Here is a 19,459-nt window from a genome sequence, read left to right as displayed (position 1 = left end):
TTCATTATTCAACTCTATGATTTACCGCTTTACTAATTACAAGATAAGTTCCTGCAGAATGGTGTACCTTTGAAACAGCCCATTGCATATGTAGCAGAACCCCACTCCTGTTATGTTTGCACCTTAAGGCACTGGTCCTTAAGGGGTTATAGTATATATGGAGTCTATGGAGACAAATGTAGGCCTAATGGTATTTAAGAAATAAATAGTTTAAAATGAATCTAACCCTAACCAGGATTTAGCAGCTAACAAAAAGCTATGTCCTAGCACAGCATCTAACCCTTACATATGATAATAACTAGCCATCCCCTACCACATTATACCAACCAGTAGCCATGGTAGGCCTACCGTCCCAACGGCATCCAAGGTGGTCCAACCATCTAACCAGTTGTGATGGTAAGACTACCACCAGTAGCCATAGTCCTACTCTCTAACCACTAGCCATAGTCCTACCCTCTAACCAGTAGCCATAGTCCTACACTCTAACCAGTAGCCATAGTCCTACCATCTAACCAGAAGCCATAGTTCTACACTCTAACCAGTAGCCATAGTCCTACCATCTAACCAGAAGCCATAGTTCTACACTCTAACCAGTAGCCATAGTCCTACCCTCTAACCAGTAGCCATAGTCCTACCCTCTAACCAGTAGCCATAGTCCTACCGTCTAACCTGTAGCCATAGTCAAAAGGTCTATAGATCTTAATCCATATTTATTAATAACATGATGTGCATTTAGTGTTTATGGTCAATAGATGAGTTGTTGTTTTAGTTGATGTTGTTGAGCTCATATTGAAGCACAAGCCTAGTTAGTATGTTATTGAGTATGAATTCTATGAATAGTTTATGCAAACTATTATACTGCGATAGGGTTCAGGTGGTTGGATAATATATAAAAGCTTAGTGTGACAGTAAAACCAATATTTACCTTAAGAATATAACTCATAAGTCATTCACACCCTTCTCTTCCCTCCTCTCTCTTAACATCCAGGATCTATCCCATAATAGTGGTTACTACGTCACCATGGCCCGCTGGACACCCTCCACCCTCTTCTCTCCATCCTTAGCCGTCGTTATGGTGACCCTCCTCCTGCTGCTGCAGCCCTCCTGGGCTGCCGGCCTGGACCACGCCCCTGACGGCTCCGTCTCCATGGTTCCCACAAGCCGTAACTGCAGCGAGGCGGAGCCGTGCTCCCGGGGGGTCCTGCTTCCCGTCTGGGAGCCCCGGAACCCGTCCTCGGGGGACAAGGTGGCCCGGGCCACCGTGTACTTCGTGGCGCTGGTCTACATGTTCCTCGGCGTGTCCATCGTGGCCGACCGCTTCATGGCCTCCATCGAGGTCATCACCTCGCAGGAGAAGGAGATCACCATCAAGAAGCCCAACGGGGAAACCATGACGACCACCGTGCGGATCTGGAACGAGACGGTGTCCAACCTCACCCTGATGGCGCTAGGCTCCTCGGCGCCGGAGATCCTGCTGTCCGTCATCGAGGTGATCGGCCACGGCTTCACGGCGGGGGCCATGGGCCCCTCCACCATCGTGGGCTCCGCCGCCTTTAACATGTTCGTCATCATTGGCATCTGTGTGTACGTGGTGCCGGATGGGGAGACCAGGAAGGTGAAACACCTGCGGGTCTTCTTCGTCACCGCGTCGTGGAGCATCTTCGCCTACATCTGGCTGTACCTCATCCTGGCCGTGATCTCCCCGGGGGTGGTGCAGGTCTGGGAGGCGCTCCTGACGCTCTTCTTTTTCCCCATCTGTGTGCTGTTCGCCTGGATCGCTGACCGCCGCCTTCTCTTCTACAAATACATGTACAAACACTACCGGGCGGGCAAGCACCGCGGGATGATCATCGAGACCGAGGGAGACCGCCCTCTGCCCTCCAAGGTACCGCCTAACCCCAAGACCTTCAGCAACCCTAACCCTAACCCCAAGACCTCCACTAACCCTAACCCTAACCCCATGACCTCCACTAACCCTAACCCTAATATTCTACCATTCTTTGTAACCTCCGCTGATCCGTGTCAGGTGGACATTGAGATGGACGGGAAGATGCTGAACTCTCACGGTGTCGACTTCCTGGACGGTCCTCTTGGTCTGGAGCTGGATGAGAAGGATCTGGACGACGAAGAGACCAGGAGAGACATGGCCAAAATCCTGAAGGAGTTAAAACAGAAACATCCTGACAGAGAGGTGTGCACTCAAAGACCTGAGCATACCAGGGAATAGTACCAGGATTACAAAGACCTGTGCGTACCAGGGTATAGTCCCAGGGTTACAAAGACCTGAGTGTACCAGGGAATAATACCAGGGTTACAAAGACCTGAGCGTACCAGGGTATAGTCCCAGGGTTACAAAGACCTGAGTGTACCAGGGAATAGTACCAGGGTTACAAAGACCTGAGTGTACCAGGGTATAGTCCGAGGGTTACAAAGACCTGAGTGTACCAGGGGATAATACCAGAGTTACAAAGACCTGAGCGTACCAGGGAATAGTACCAGGGTTATAAATACCTGACTGTACCAGGGAATAGTACAAGGGTTACAAAGACCTGACCATACCAGGGAATAGTACCAGGGTCACAAAGGGTTATAAAGACCTGAGCATACAAGGGAATAGTACCAGTGTTACAAAGACCTGAGCGTACCAGGGAATAGTACCAGGGTTATAAAGGGTTATAAAGAGCTGACTGTACCAGGGAATAGTACCAGGGTTATAAAGACCTGAAAGTACCAGGTATCCTACAGCGTCTGTGTATATGTTTCAGGTGGAGCAGCTCATAGAGCTGGCCAACTATCAGGTCCTTAGTCAGCAGCAGAAGAGTCGAGCCTTTTACCGTTGCCAGGCAACCAGGCTGATGACGGGCGCGGGCAACATCCTGAAGAAGCACGCGGCGGACCAGGCCCGCAAGGCGGTCAGCCTGCAGGAGGTGCGCTCGCAGGCGGGCGACAGCGACCCTGTGACCCGGGTGTTCTTCGAGCCCAGCTCCTACCAGTGTCTGGAGAACTGCGGCACGGTGGCGGTGACCCTGGTCCGCCAGGGGGGCGACCCCGACCAGACCCTGGCTGTGGACTACCGCACCGAGGACGGCACGGCCAACGCGGGCTCCGACTACGAATTCACCGAGGGGGTGGTGGTCTTCAAACCCGGTGAGACGCTGAAGGAGGTCCGCGTGGGCATCATCGACGACGACATCTTCGAGGAGGACGAGAACTTCCTGATCCACCTGTCCAACCTGAGGGTCCTGGCTCCGGACGGGGAGCAGTCCGAGGGGACCGCCCCCGACCCCTCCGTGGCCTGCCTCGGCCCCGCCTCCACCGCCACCGTCACCATCTTCGACGACGACCACGCCGGGATCTTCACCCTGGAGGAGGCGGTGTGCCACGTGAGCGAGAGCGTGGGCACCGTGGAGCTGAAGGTGCTGCGGACCTCTGGGGCGCGGGGCGTGGTCACGCTGCCCTACAAGACCCTGGAGGGGACGGCCCGCGGCGGCGGCGAGGACTTTGAGGACGCCCACGGTGTACTGGAGTTCAACAACGACGAGATCTTGTGAGTACACGCCTGTGTGTAGGAGTGTGTGTGTAGGAGTGTGTGTGTAGGAGTGTGTGTGTACACCTGTGTGTAGGAGTGTGTGTATAGGAGTGTGTGTGGGTAGGAATATGTGTAAAGGAGTGTGTGTGTACACACCTGCGTGTAGGAGTGTGTGTGAAGGACTTGTGTGTGTACACGCCTGTGTGTAGGAGTGTCAGTGTACACGCCTGTGTGTAGGAGTGTGAGTCAGGGTCACCTAAAAGTCAGAGTCCGACCAGTGTTTGGGTCACCTAAAGGTCAGAGTTGGGATTAGGGTCACCTAAAGGTCAGATTTAGGGTCAGGGTCACCTAAAGGTCAGAGAGTCGGAGAGCATGCCATCTGAAGTTCTCTGAATTTCTACAAAATTTCTTCTTCTTTTTCCTTTTTTTCTACCTTGTTGTTTTTACCTTCATATATACGTATTTATTAAATCCTTTATTTGATATACACTATTATAATAATTTGTGGTTTGAAATGGCTGCTTTTGCATCTTCGATGACATTATTCATCCTGAACGGTCTGGAAGAAAAGCAGCATCAAAACCAGCTGCTCTGGTGTCAGGGTAACAGTTGCTAGGCAACAGCTTGTGATGGGGTTAACTTCTGTTCACTGTAATGATGGCTACGCAAAGACCAATGGGAGCGGATAAGATGTAACTATATATATATATATATATATACTGTCTATATACCGTGTATATATATATATATATATATTTATACACGGTATATAGACAGTCCTCCACTCTCATCCGTGTTACAACTAAATGATACAACCTACACACACATAACTACATATTGCTAACTTTGTTAGTGACTATACATTATATTAACCTTGTTAGTAACTATACATAATATTAACCTTGTTAGTAACTTGTTAGTATACATAATATGTTACATTTGGGGCAGTGTTACGTTAGGGGATGTAATGTTCGGGTTTTACTTAAGGGTAAGTTGTAACATTCGGGTTGGATGTAACAATAGTGTTATGTTATGGTTAGGGTGTTTGCTTTAGTGACTAAACTATATATTTACTCACAAGAAATGCCTCTGTTAGTAGTATAGTTAGCTGGTTAGTATACCCAGAGTTAGTAAGTTATAGTTAGTTGGTTAGTTTACCAGTAGTTATTTCGTGATGGTGTTAGTTGGTTAGGTTACCAGTAGTTAGTTAGTGATAGTGTTAGTTGGTTAGCTCTAGTGGTAGTTCGTTAGTGATAGTGTAAGTTGGTTAGCTCTAGGATTAGTTAGTTGGTGATAGTGTAAGTTGGTTAGTTAACCAGGAGTTTGTTGGTGATAGTGTTCGTTGGTTAGATTACCAGTAGTTAGTTGGTGATAGCATTAGTTGGTTAGTTTACCAGTAGTTATTTGGTGATAGTGTTCGTTGGTTAGTTTACCAGTAGTAAACTGGTGATAGTGTTAGTTGGTTAGTTAACCAGTGGTTAGTTGGTGATAGTGTTAGTTGGTTAGTTAACCAGTAGTTAGCTGGTAATAGTGGGAGCTCTCTGGTGATATCCCCACAGGGTAGCCCCTGATATTCCCAGCAGGACTTGGCCTGTTCTCGTTCACTGCTTTAGTCGTCCTGGTTTAATGACATTGATATTCCTGATATTAATAGACGCACTGCTCCGGTGTGTGTGTGTGTGTGTGTGTGTGTGTGTGTGTGTGTGTGTGTGTGTGTGTGTGTGTGTGTGTGTGTGTGTATGTGTGTGTGTGTGTGTGTGTGTGTGTGTGTGTGTGTGTGTGTGTGTGTGTGTGTGTGAGACTGTTCCATTGTATAGTTTTGTATTATGAGATTTTAACCAATCTCTTTCTAACTCATGGCCTTCAAATTTCCAAAGCATTATATATATATAAATAGCTTAATAAATATGTCAAGAATAGGAAATAGAAATAAACTCAGCCATCACAGAAAAGCAGCCGCAGAATAGCAAAAGAACTAGCAGCAGTAGTGTTAGTATAAAGTATGAGTACAAGACACAAGCAGCCTCTCCGTAGACTGTGGATAATAAGATCACTCATACGTTATACATTAATACATGAGCCACTAACCATAATCTTTTAATCTGTGACCCTTACCCTTTGATCTTAACCGTAACCCTTCTATCTTAACCTTAACCCTTTGATCTTAACCTTAACACTGTGATCTTAACCTTAACCCTTTTATCTTAACCCTTAGATCTCAACCCTAACCCTTTGATCTTAAGTCTTAACCTTAACACTGTGATCTTAACCCTAACCCTTTGATCTTTAACCTTTTGATTTTAACCCTGATCATTACCCTTTAACATTAACACTTTGGTCATCCTTCTTAGCTGTTCTTTCCTCACTTGTCTTCTGCCTTTGCTTCTCTCTCCTCCTCCCTCTCTCACTTTTTCTCTCTCCCTCTCTCTCCTCCTCCTCCCTCTCTCCTCCTCCATTTCTCTCCTCCCTCTCTCCTGTCTCCTCCTTCCTCCCTCCCTCCTCCCTCTCCCCTCTCTCTCTCCTCCTCCCTCTCTCTCCTCCTCTCTCCTCTCCCCTCCTCCTCTCTCCTCCTCCCTCTCTCCTCCTCTCCTCTCTCCTCCCTCTGCCCTCCTCCTCTCCCTCCTCCTCCTCTCTCCTCCTCCCTCTCTCACTTCTTCCTTTCCTCCTCCTCTCCTCTCACCTCTCTCCTCCTCTCTCTCCTCCCTCCTCCTCCTCTTGCTGACTGCATACTGACACCTCAGTAAGAGCATCAAGGTGCGGATCATTGATGATGAGGAGTATGAGAAGAACAAGACGTTCTACCTGGAGATCGGAGCGCCTCACCTGGTGGGAAACAAAGACTCCAAAGGTCAAAGACAGCGTGACCTCTGAACTCTGAACCTGTGACTGCAGAGTTGGCCACACACACATCAATCCAGACATGTGTGTGCGTGTGTCTGCTTTGATGTGTTCATCATGCATGCTCATCTGTTTTCGTGTCAACACACACTTGCTGTGTGTGTATACACATGTGTTGAACACATGTGTTTCTGTGCATGTGTGTTTGAGTGTGATTGTGTGTGTGTCTGTGTGTGCATGCGTGTGTGTCTGTTTGTGTGCATCCGTGTGTGTTTGATGTGTGTGTGTGTGTGTTTGTGTGCGTGTGTGTGTGTGTGCCTGTGCATGTGTGTGTATGTGTGTCCCATACAGGAAGTCCATAACCCTTAGGATCTTAGACCGTGAAGAGTACAATAAACACGCCTCCTTCTTCCTCCTGCTGGACGCCCCCCAATGGAGATGCGGTGGGTGGGGATGGACAGATTGTGACAGCCAATCAGGAGGGAGAACAGCATGATCTCTCTGTACTCTTCTCTCTCAGAATCTCTCTTCTATGACAGTAGAATAAACACTATTTAGGTGTAGGGTTAATCATACAGTTAGAATTATACAATATAATAATGGGTTATATCATATAATTAAGCATTTGTATAGACGATAACCCTAACCACAAATACATATGTATATATATATATAAATAATACAGTATCAGTACTACACCTGTGCACTCCAGGGATATAGGGTTTACTTTATTGTTGCAATATGTACAATGTTGATAGGAAATTGGGACTAGCCCTAACCCAGGTACAGCTACCTGCTCGACCAATCACAATGCACAGCTGGATTATATAATGCCCATGTGCAAGTGTGGATAGTTATATTATGATATATAGTAATGGGTTATAGTGATATATACCATTATACAATATATACCTACATGTCCCTAATGTAAGGTTATATATGAGTCATGGTGATATATTTAAGTATATAATATGTACTAACCTTATTATATAAGGTCATGAATGTCTGGTGCATGTGTCATTAAAGACATGGATCTGGCCCTTTGTTTCATCCACTCATCCACTCATCCACTCATCCGTCTATATATTTATCCATTCATATCGACAACTGTTCAGGTTGTTTGACAGGCAACTGTAGAGTGAGTTATGTTTATCAGATTTGAATTTGAAATATCCGTTTCTAAAGGTTTTGGAGTTAACATAATGGAGTAAACATTATCGTGTAACCATTATCTGGCAACCATTATTGGGTAAACGTTTTAAAGTTAACATAAGTGAGTAAACACTAGTGAGTAACCACTAGTGAGTTGTGCTCATGTGTAAACACCACGTTGAGGCACCATTTTGGTGGTAGTATTAGTGGTGATATCTGCTGGTTTCTACCACTCATATGAAGACAGTGGTGTCTATCTTCTGGTTAACACGTTCTAACCAGCCCTTAACCCTTTATACCTTGCTACACATGTTCAGATAAGGGAGAGGAGGAGGAAGAGGAGGTCCCGGAGGATGAAGAGCAGCGTCGTGTGGCTGAAATGGGACGGCCGATGTTAGGAGACCACGTCAAGATGGAGATCATCATCGAGGAATCATACGAGTTTAAGGTAGGACAACTATTATATCACTTATAACTACTATACTATCATAGCTGCTTATTACTATTAATACTCCTATCATAACAACTGCATCACTCGTAATACTCTTATACATAACTACTACATTACTATTATTAATACTATCATAACTACTGAATCACTATTAATACTATCATAACTACTGCATTACTACTTATACTATCATAACTACTGCATCACTATTAATACTCCTATCATAACTACTGCATCACTCGTAATACTCTTATCATAACTACTGCATTACTATTATTAATACTATCATAACTACTGAATCACTATTAATACTATCATAACTACTGCATCACTATTAATACTCCTATCATAACTACTGCATTACTTTATTAATATCATAACTAATGAATCACTATTAATACTATCATAACTACTGCATTACTACTAATACTATCATAACTTCTGAATCACTATAAATACTATCATAACTACTGCATTACTATTAATACTACCATAACTACTGCATTACTATTAATACTATCATAACTACTGCATTACTATTATTAATGCTATCATTAATAATAATAACAATATATTCAAAACAATAAGGTAATAAATGATATAATAGTTATATCATAGAAGAATACTATCATAGCGTATTTATTGTGATTATCACCTAACCCTCCCTCCTCTCTTCCATGCTATCATCTATCCCTCTCTCCTCTCTTCCATGTTATCATCTATCCCTCTCTCCTCTCTTCCATGTTATCATCTAACCCTCCCTCCTCTCATCCATGTGGTTATCACCTAACCCGTAGAACACAGTAGATAAGCTGATCAAGAAGACCAACCTGGCTCTGCTGGTGGGGACCAACAGCTGGAGAGACCAGTTCATAGAGGCCATCACGGTCAGCGCTGGTGAGAAGAAGCACCAGTGGCTCCATGATAGCACGCTAATTAACAATGACAACATAGGACCCCCTCGCCCACCTCCCAGGTCGGCACACATGTTGGAGGTCATCGGAGGAAACAGTTGGGATCCTACTCTAGTTTGGGCTTTTCAACCGGCCAATGCATTCTATTTATCTCATATAATATCTTATATCATATATTATATAAAATATGTGACGTTTTAATTGTGGGGTTGGTGTGATATCTGCTTTTGCTGATGCATGAAACTATGGTGTCCAGCAAATGGTAATGCTTTTGATAACATTATACAGCGCAACACCGCCCCCTAGAGACTCAGCTAGGTAACACGTCTCCTTGGACACTACAGACCCTAACCCTAACCCTAGGACACTACAGACCCTAACCCTAACACTACAGACCCTAACCTTAACCCCTACAGACCCTAACCCATACAGGAAGACCTTAACAAACCCTAACCATTACAGGAAGACCTTAACAAACCCTAACCATTACAGGAAGACCTTAACAAACCCTTACAGGAAGGACTTAACAAACCTTAACCCTTACAGGAAGACCTTAACAAACCCTAACCATTACAGGAAGACCTTAATCAACCCTAACCCTGTATCCTTCTCTCTCTGTCAGGTGAGGATGATGATGATGAGGACTGTGGGGAGGAGAAGTTGCCTTCGTGTTTCGACTATGTGATGCACTTTCTGACCGTCTTCTGGAAAGTTCTGTTTGCCTTCGTCCCTCCGACAGACTACTGGAACGGCTGGGCCTGCTTCGTGGTGTCCATCTGCATGATCGGCCTGCTCACGGCCTTCATAGGTAACAACATACCAGCACATACCAGTACATATATACCAGTACATACCAGTACATACCAGTACTTATATACCAGTACATACCAGTACAGTACATACATACTGGTACATACATACCAGCACATACCAGTACATACATACCAGCACATACCAGTACATATATACAAGTACATACCAGTACTTATATACCAGCACATACCAGTACATACCAGTACATACCAGTACATAGATACCAACATACCAGTATATACCAGTACATATATACTGGTACATACATACCAGTACATACATACCGGCACATAACGTAGGTCAAGTGAGTGAAGTAAATAGTTTAGAAAAAACATTGCAAATATTTTTTCATACATTTTAAAAGCACATAAGGCAGTATGGTTAACAGGTTGCAATGCAGTAATGTTAATATGTTGTAATGCAGTAAGGTGAGCATGTTGTGCAGTAAGGTTAACATGTTGTAATGCCGTAGAGTTAACATGTTTTTCTGCAGTAAGGTTAACATGTTGTAATGTAGTACGGTTATCATGTTGTAATGAAGTAATGTTAACATGTTGTAAGGCAGTAAGGTTAATATGTTATAATGCAGTTGGGTAAACATGTTGTAATGCATTAAGGTTAACATGTTGTAATGCAGTAAGGTAAACATGTTATGCAGTAAGGTTAACATTTTGTAATGCAGTAAGGTTAATATGTTGTTTTGCAGTAAGGCTAACATGTTGTACTGCAGCATTAAGTTTTAGGTGATGATGATGATGATGATGATGATGATGATGATGATGATGATGATGATGGTTTCTGTGGTTCAGGAGACCTTGCTTCTCACTTCGGCTGCACAGTTGGACTGAAAGACTCCGTCACCGCTGTGGTCTTTGTGGCCTTAGGAACCTCTGTACCAGGTGAGTAAATAAATATGAATGTGTTAGGAGCATCTGTACCAGGTGAGTGAATCAATATGAATGAGTTAGAAACCTCTGTACCAGGTGAGTGAATGAATATGAATGAGTTAGGAACCTCTGTAAGATGTGAGTGAATGAATATAAATTAGTTAGGAACCTCTGTACCAGGTGAGTGCATGAATCAGGAATGAAAGAATGAGTGAATGAATGTTTGATTCGAATGTCTTCATTGTTAGATATTGAGCTCACCGAGATAGATATGTATATTTTGCTTGCATAACCCAGAGTTAGTTTTTGAGACAATTTTTCCCTTACTTAAACATCCCTGAATATTGATCAGAATTGACCCGATCTTTTTAGCTGAATAACGGCCCGTTCTTCCTCCTCCGTCCAGACACATTTGCAAGTAAGGTCGCAGCGATACAAGACCAGTACGCAGACGCCTCTATTGGGAACGTGACGGGCTCTAATGCTGTCAACGTCTTTCTGGGCATCGGGGTGAGTCATCGAGTATTGAATCACTGACTAACGCTTACTAACTAACCCTAACCCAAACTGACTAACCCTAACCCTAACTGACCAACCCTAACTGACTAATCCTTACAATCAAAGCCAATGTCTGGTCATGACGTTGCTTCAGATGGAAGCCAATAGAACCAATCGTTATATCGTAATAATTGACCAATCGTAATCATTTTTCAGTAGTAGTAGAACTAAAAATGTTGGTGGGGCACAGTATTAGACAGGGGGTCTGGGGTTCCGCCCCCTCCCCCCCCCTATAATTTTTTTTTAATTTAATGGATTTGATTTCCTGTATTCTGGTGCATTTTGGGGATGGCTACTACCTATTTACCTACTATTCATTCAGATTCATAGCCTACATCCTGACTTGCAGGGCCTGGACAAGCTTACACTGCATATACAGACCTACTTTATGGCCATGTGGCCTTTATTCCACCAGCCATTGCTATTTTACCCATTGTTGTTATTCTGATATTGAGACCAATCATGATCACTGTCATATAGCGTCCATTTTTTGTGAGTCTCAATGTCTACTTCAAATGCAGTTAGAAATATGGGAGAGTTGCTTCATTTTGTTTATATGCTACAGGCCGAAAGACTAAATTAATATGTAACTTACTTGCTCCTTTTAAGTATAACATTGCTTGGGGAGTCCAATTCCTCCACTGAAAAGGGTGGAAAGTGCTTAGAACTCTGCTAGTTAGTGATCTATCTCTTCTCTACATATAGTTGTTTTGCATTAATGCTGCTGAGGGAGGTAGCCTATTTGATTGATTCGCTGAATTGTCCAATCACGTGGTGATAACAAAAAGAAAAGCGATACCATTGGCCTGGGGCGCACACTGGTGCGACTTGAGGGCGAATTTTCTTGCGGCAATGAAAAGCTGTCTCTGCTTGATAGACAGCAAAAAGTTAGCGAGCTTACATTGACTTCAACGTGGCCGGCGCCCCTGACTTGGAGGAGGGCTTTATTTCGAATGACCAATAACTAGCCTAGCCCAAATCATTGACGTTCAGAAGCATTTAAATGGTTGCTGGCAGTGACAAGTATATCACACAATTAAACAAGGATAAACGCTATGTATTTTTGTTGATTGATTTCATATTGATAATAGTTGATTAATAGTTGGCAGATATATTCAAGTGAATATTTCTGACCTGATTTAACCCTAACCCTGACCTAACCTTGACCTAAACCCGACCCTGACCTAACCCTAACCCTGACTTTAAGGGCTAAGCCTCTGGAGAGTTGGATACTAAAATGAGACCTGACTTAGACTTTGACCAATAGAACTTGAAACTTGACTCGCACCCAAAGGCTTAAACTAGCTCTGTTAGTTAGCATTATTATTCTCACTAGTTAGCAGTATAATTTGTATTGGTTAATATTTGAAGTGGAAGCATGTGTTTTTTATTATTAGTTAGTATCTGGTTCAGCCTTAGTTGGTATTGTCATATCAGCTAGTATTACCATTAGTAATATTAGTTAGTTAGTGAGTGGTTAGTCGTATTAACCCGCTGCTGCCATGCCAGGTGGCGTGGTCCATCGCGGCCATCTACCAGAACAGCCAGGGCCGCGAGTTCAGGGTGGACCCGGGCCCGCTGGCCTTCTCCGTCACGCTCTTCACCATCTTCGCCTTCATCAGCGTGGGCGTGCTGATGTACCGGCGGCGGCCCGACATCGGGGGGGAGCTGGGGGGGCCGCGGACCGCCAAGGTGCTGACCACCATGCTCTTCGTCAGCCTGTGGCTGCTCTACATCCTGTTCTCCTCTCTGGAGGCCTACTGCCACATCAAGGGCTTCTGAGGAGGAGGAGCAGGAGGCCACCAGGACAGCTCCTCCTCCTCCTCCTCATGGTCAACTCTGCTTTCCCTGAGGCCAGAGGGAGGCGCGATGTTATGAAGCCATGTGATGGAAGCGATTTAAACGATGAGATGATCAATTAACAGCCTGTTTCTAAGCCTATTCCACAGTGAGTTGGGTCTTTAACCCATTACCCATTAACCATTAACCATTATCCTAGAACTTACACTTACCTTAAAGTTAAAATAATCCCCAACATTTATTTCCACCCTAATTCTTGACATATCCATGCAAACAGGTTATAAGTAATGTTATATGACAGGTTAAAGGTCATTAGTAATGTTGTATGACAGCTTAAAGGTAATTAGTAATGTTATATGACAGCTTAAAGGTAATTTGTAATGTTATATGACAGGTTAGAGGTCATTAGTAATGTTATATGACAGGTTAGAGGTCATTAGTAATGTTATATTACAGATTAGAGGTTATAATGACCATGTGTGTGTGTTTGTTGTCTGTTCATCCAAACCACAACACATGTGCCAGAATATATGGCCTTATAATCTGCAAAATAATGCTGAATATTCTAAAGTATCTAACATTACACACCATTTAATATCCAAGTATATTGTGCAATATAAAGCCTAGTGTCTCAACGATATTTCAGTTTATACTGTATTGCACTAAAATGATCCATAGCTCAGCCATTCCAATTAACAATACCTCCACTTAGCACTACACTAAGGGCCCTTAGCTTCACCACCACACTACAGTGCTAAGGGGTTTACCCTAACCACTTTACTAAGGGCCCTTACCTTCACCACCACACTGCAGTGCTAACCACTATACTAAGGGCCCTTACCTTCACCACCACACTACAGTACTAAGGGGTACTCTAACCCTAACCCCTTACCTTCACCACCACACTACACTGCTAAGGGGTTTACCCATACCCTTACCACTACATTAAGGGGCTATCTTTACCACTACAGTACTAAGGGTTAACTCTAACCACTACATTACTAAGGGTAAACTCTAACCACTACAGTACTAAGGGTTAACTCTAACCACTAAAGTACTAAGGGTTAACTTAACCACTATACTAAGGGGCTACCCTTACCACTACAGTACTAAGGGTTAACTCTAACCACTACAGTACTAAGGGTTAACTCTAACCACTACAGTACTAAGGGTAAACTCTAACCACTACAGTACTAAGGGTTAACTTAACCACTACATTACTAAGGGTAGACTCTAACCACTACAGTACTAAGGGTTAACTTAACCACTACAGTACTAAGGGTTAACTTAACCAATACATTACTAAGGGTAAACTCTAACCACTACAGCACTAAGGGTTAACTTAACCACTACAGTACTAAGGGTTAACTTAACCACTACAGCACTAAAGGTTAACTTAAACACTACAGTACTCAGGGTTAACTTAACCACTACACTACTAAGGGTTAACTTAACCACTACAGTACTAAGGGTTAACTCTAACCACTACAGTACTAAGGGTTAACTTAACCACTACAGTACTCAGGGTTAACTCTAACCACTACAGTACTAAGGGTTAACTCTAACCACTACAGTACTAAGGGGTTAACTCTAACCCAGGTTGCCCTTACCATTAAGCTATCCCTGTCAGGTTTGATGAAAACTTTAAGTGGACCTTAAGATTGAAATGTAAATACAGAGCTTTCCTTACTGCTATAATACCTAACCCTCTAACCCTAACCCTCTAACCCTAACGCTCTAACCCTAACCCACTAAACCTAACCCTCTAACCCTAACGCTCTAACCCTAACCCTCTAACCCTAACCCACTAAACCTAACCCTCTAACCCTAACGCTCTAACCCTAACGCTCTAACCCTAACCCACTAAACCTAACCCTCTAACCCTAACGCTCTAACCCTAACGCTCTAACCCTAACCCACTAAACCTAACCCTCTAACCCTAACGCTCTAACCCTAACCCACTGAACCTAATGCTCTAACCCTAACCCTCTAACCCAAACGCTCTAAACCTAACCCTCTAACACTGCCCCTAACCCTCTAACCCTAAACCTAACCCTCTAACCCTGACCCTTACCCTCTAACCCTGAAGGTAATGTTTTTTTCTGAACATGACCTATTACCACTGTGTGTAGTTTGCTGTCACAAGATAAAGTCTTCAATATAAATCCAGACAGTGAGTGTGCTTTACCTTTTAATAAGACCAGGGTTAGAGTAGACCCTAACCTTAGAGACTATAAGGCCTACTGCTGATGTACCGCTTCAAACTGTTCTAGAAGAAAGGTGACCCATTCATAAAAACATTGTTTGTGTTTTGGGTTTAGCCATTTGGAATGAATTTATTGACTGCATCAATGAGGTTGTCCCCAGTACGTCAAAGTCTTATAATACCAGGTTAGCCTATTAAATAATATCAGGTGTGCTAACCCTACAAAACAATGGTTAGCCCTACAACATAATATCTAGTGAGCTAACCCTACAATACAGGGTTAGCCCTGCAACATAATATCTAGTGAGCTAACCCTACTGCTGGCCCAACTACTGGTTCAAATGGCCCTTCGGTTTTCTGAAAGATGCTCCCTTATTTCTACTGTACGTTTATAATGATGTATTAATTCCATCAAGCAAATATACATGACAGAGGTAAGAATACCATTATCAAAGGCCTACTAGACTGTTTAGGGGTGAGGAGGATTTGGGTGGAGGAGGGTTTGGGGACCCTCCCAGCTTTAAAAGCTTTCTAAATATTGCTTTCCAGTTGCCATGGGGACAGTTATGTATTAGTACCCCCCTGCTGTCATGGTCTTTTTATTTATGTGTAGTATAAAAGTAATTTAATTATTGCTATGTGTAGTTGTATGTAGGTGTAACTAAACTAAGATATGAACGTACAAATGTCTACCTCTAGTTTGAGGTAATATTTGAGCAATGCCCTCCGCATCACCTGAGAACTCATCTTTGTTTTACTCTGGTTTTCTCCGAGCAATTCTTATGCTTTTTATTAAGAGGGGTCACATAATACTACCCCTCACCTAGGGGTAGGACTTAAGGACAGAGCTTAAAGACTGGGTCACTGAGTCTAAGTTGACTAAGGAGTCTTACCTGCTTCACAATCAGTGGTAGCAGCTGACAGCCCTGGGGCCGTGGATAGGGATGTAGTGTTCTAGGTGTTTTAAATTATGTAGTATTTTTTGGCAAATACTACCGACAACTTCTGGTATATATGTGAATATTAGGAATATTTCCAGCCAATACTTTGTTATTCAAAAATTGACCGCAATATAGCTAGCATTGTGTTCTGTAACTCTTAATAGGTGTAGAGAGATGGGTCTGTTGCGCATGTCGTGGGTAAGATACACAGATCAACCATAACGCTTCAAACCTAGCAGAACAACCCTACTGACTGGATGCTTTCTGTTCGGTGTGTCAACTCTTTGGCTTTCAATCAGAGTAGTGGACTTCATCTCAATGCCTTGGAGTGGCAGTTTACCCCTGTTTTGCCAAAGGGAAATCTTTCTATCAGAAAAGTTCATGTTTTCAACCAGACATCCATCGGTTTTTCTACCCAAGACACCTTTCTTAGAATTAATTAATCTATTAATCATTTTTCACTGTTTTTCTACCGAGACACATGAGATGATCAGCATAGTAGGGAAATGTCTTAAAGAATGCAATTTCACTTTACAGCAATAATGAAATTGTTAAAAGATGAAATGCACTTAGTCATATCAATTACACAATGAAGACATCTAGCATTGCAAGATGTGAATCCCTTCAAATTTGGTGAAACAAAATATGTAAATAAATCAAGTTTGACAGCTGCAATGTAACCATTTTGATGAGAAAACTAAAATTTAATATTAATGCAGTGCCCAATTTATCTTATTAATTAACCAAAAACTGTAAAAAAAAAAAAAGGTTTGAAGTATGAAAGATTTAACACCAGGGTTGAGGTTGCAGCAATTTCACATTTGCACAAGTAAAGAATTAACTTTGTAGTGTTCTTCAGCTTTCAGAGTAAGAGTTCATCTAAGAGTTGTTTCAGAGTTAAGGGTAAGAGTGAGTCTTGGAGATGTTTTAGAGTTAAGGTTAAGAGTTAGTCGTCGGTGTATTTCAGACTTAAGTGTAATAGTTAGTCTTGGTTGTGTTGCAGCGTTAAGGTTTAGAGTTATTGTTTGAGGTATGAATAGTCGACAAACCGGGATTTCTGTACTGAAGATACGATATAATAGAGTGAAAAAGATTCAGGAATTCTCTCTGGAGATGACTAGGTGTAAAATAGCTGTTGGTCAGAAGCATGGGGAATCATCCCTTCGAATGATCCTACATCAGTACAAACTAAAGATCCTGTGGGTACGATTCAAGAGCTCATTGATAGTTCTCTTTAAGAAATGCCCTCTGTCAGTTATCAGTGAGAGAAATGCACTGTGAGACCATTTAGGACCATTGAGCTATCTGGGTGTCTCTTCCCTGATTTAAAGGGGGGGGGGGGGGGCATTGTTTTGGCTAATTTAGTTCCTAATGTTGCAAATCTTTCTCTCTTCTGTAGTTTTCTGCACTCTCTCTTTACAGCTCCCCCATCTTACGTACATAAGGTGAAAAGGGGACGATAAAGAGGAGGTGAATAATCAGAGCGAATAGGGTTAAGAACTTATAGCCATACATTCATATCTGGGTCAGGGAGTTTGAAAACGACGTCTCTTGTACAACACGTCTGTTGCCATTTGTGATTGTAGTTCTCCCTTCAATCTCTGATTCTCTATTGTCTTGCAATACCTTACCCAGAGTTACTAATGACAGAGATACAGTTTCTAATAGATACAAACAGAGATACAGTTACTAATAGATACAAACAGAGATACAGTTACTAATAGATACAAACAGAGATACGGTTACTAATTGATACATTCACAGAGATAAAGTTACTAATGGATACAATTAGAGATACAATTACTAATGGATACAAACAGAGATAAGGTTACTAATAGATACAAACACAGAGATACAGTTACTAATATATACTAGAGCTACTCATTGATATAGAGTAACAAATTGATATAGAGTTACTAATAGATATAGAGTTACTAATGGATATAGTTACAAATAGATATAGCGTAAGTAATTGATAAACTGTACAGAGTAACTAATGGATATAGAGTTACTAATTGATATAGTTACTAATGTATATGTAGTTACTAATTGATAGAGAGTTGCTCATTGATATAGAGTTACTAATGGATAGTTACTAATTGATATAGTGTTACTAATGTATACACTGTACAGAGTAACTAATGGATAGAGTTACTAATTGATATATAGTTACTAATTGATATAGAGTTACTAATTGATATAGAGTGACTAATTGATATTGTTACTTATTGATAAAGAGTTACTAATTGATAGAGTAACTAATGGATACATACACATAGAAAGAGTAACTGACACAAGTCTCTGTCTCTAATTTCTCTTCATAAATGTTAATGTTTATGTCTTGCTGACTGCATGGATGATCAAATGTCTGTACATAGCTATAGAGCACTGTATCTCTGTCCCTGGTTGACAAACATTGTCCCAATGATTTATTCATACAATCTGATCTCTTGTTTTATGTTGACACTGTCATAATGAAGATATGTTTTTTTAATATTGCACATTATTAATCAATAGAATTTAAGATAAAAGGCAATCTGCTGTTGATAAATATAATAATATAATAACGATGCTTACTAACTGAAGTGTTTTAACTCATATGTTTGGAATGATGTATTTTAAAATAAATGCTCTATGTGGGAGATGCATGGGTTCTATGTACCAAATACCATACTGCTTGCTACTTTCAATCCTCTGGCTGAAAGGGGAATGTAAAAGTCTCTATTAGCCTAGCCCTATTCAGGGCTATCTACCTGTGTATGCCCCTGTGTATACTGTACATTTCCACCTCATACAGGGCTATATACAGGATCTACACATATATCCAGTGGGCCTATTGCAGAGGACATGACTCTACATGACATTATTTTTGAATGATAAAATCACATATATTGCCTTTTTGAAGAAACTCAAGTTGTTTTCCTCTTTGCTGAGATTTATTTTATACGATGCATATTTTTTACAACTGAAATGCTCCGATATTCTTTCCTCTCCTCTCATCTCCTTCCATCTCGTTGTGCTCCATGTAATCCTGGCTTCTCCCTGTCTCTAGGATAGGGAGTAGGGAGAACTGTGAATATAGTAATATATAATGTCCTATTATAGGACTATTATATGCTGCCATACCTCTGTTCCGTCACTCACAGCCTTGGAGCTGTCAGATGTTGCTTCTATCAAACCCTTACGGTCTGAATGAGGTCATTTGTTTGTATATGTTGTCATGGTCCTCGTGTGCAGGTGTTGGTCACCCTTCCATTTATTTGTTGCACATTGCCGAACAGGAACAAGACTGTTGTCTATGTGTACTGGTGGTAACAAGGTCCTTCTAACACTGGCAATACAATAAAGTTTGGGATACGTACAGAACAGG

General features: G+C 42.2%; 1 protein-coding gene across 2 annotated transcripts in view; it reads left to right on the top strand.

Moving 5' to 3' along the window:
- The window catches only part of slc8a1b (solute carrier family 8 member 1b), a 19,539-nt gene extending 808 nt beyond the window's left edge, over positions 1-18,731 (top strand). The window contains exons 2-11 of one of the 2 annotated variants that reach the window (XM_079730911.1): positions 989-1,885; positions 2,027-2,191; positions 2,766-3,547; positions 6,719-6,810; positions 7,837-7,967; positions 8,768-8,867; positions 9,507-9,692; positions 10,507-10,596; positions 10,991-11,094; positions 12,652-18,731. In XM_079730911.1, the coding sequence (XP_079587037.1) occupies positions 1,022-1,885; positions 2,027-2,191; positions 2,766-3,547; positions 6,719-6,810; positions 7,837-7,967; positions 8,768-8,867; positions 9,507-9,692; positions 10,507-10,596; positions 10,991-11,094; positions 12,652-12,924 (2,787 nt within the window). In that variant the 5' untranslated portion in view covers positions 989-1,021 and the 3' untranslated portion in view covers positions 12,925-18,731. Of the gene's footprint in view, positions 1-988; positions 1,886-2,026; positions 2,192-2,765; positions 3,548-6,270; positions 6,378-6,718; positions 6,811-7,836; positions 7,968-8,767; positions 8,868-9,506; positions 9,693-10,506; positions 10,597-10,990; positions 11,095-12,651 lie in introns of both variants that reach the window. The other variant, XM_079730912.1, reaches the window with a different exon arrangement.
- The last annotated feature ends 728 nt before the right edge of the window (positions 18,732-19,459 follow it).

The sequence above is a fragment of the Pollachius pollachius genome (genome assembly GCF_949987615.1).
Source record: "Pollachius pollachius genome assembly, chromosome: 2".
Lineage (NCBI taxonomy): Eukaryota > Metazoa > Chordata > Actinopteri > Gadiformes > Gadidae > Pollachius > Pollachius pollachius.
The sequence above is the reverse complement of the archived record's forward strand: the minus strand, read 5'-3'. Positions and strand labels throughout refer to the sequence as shown.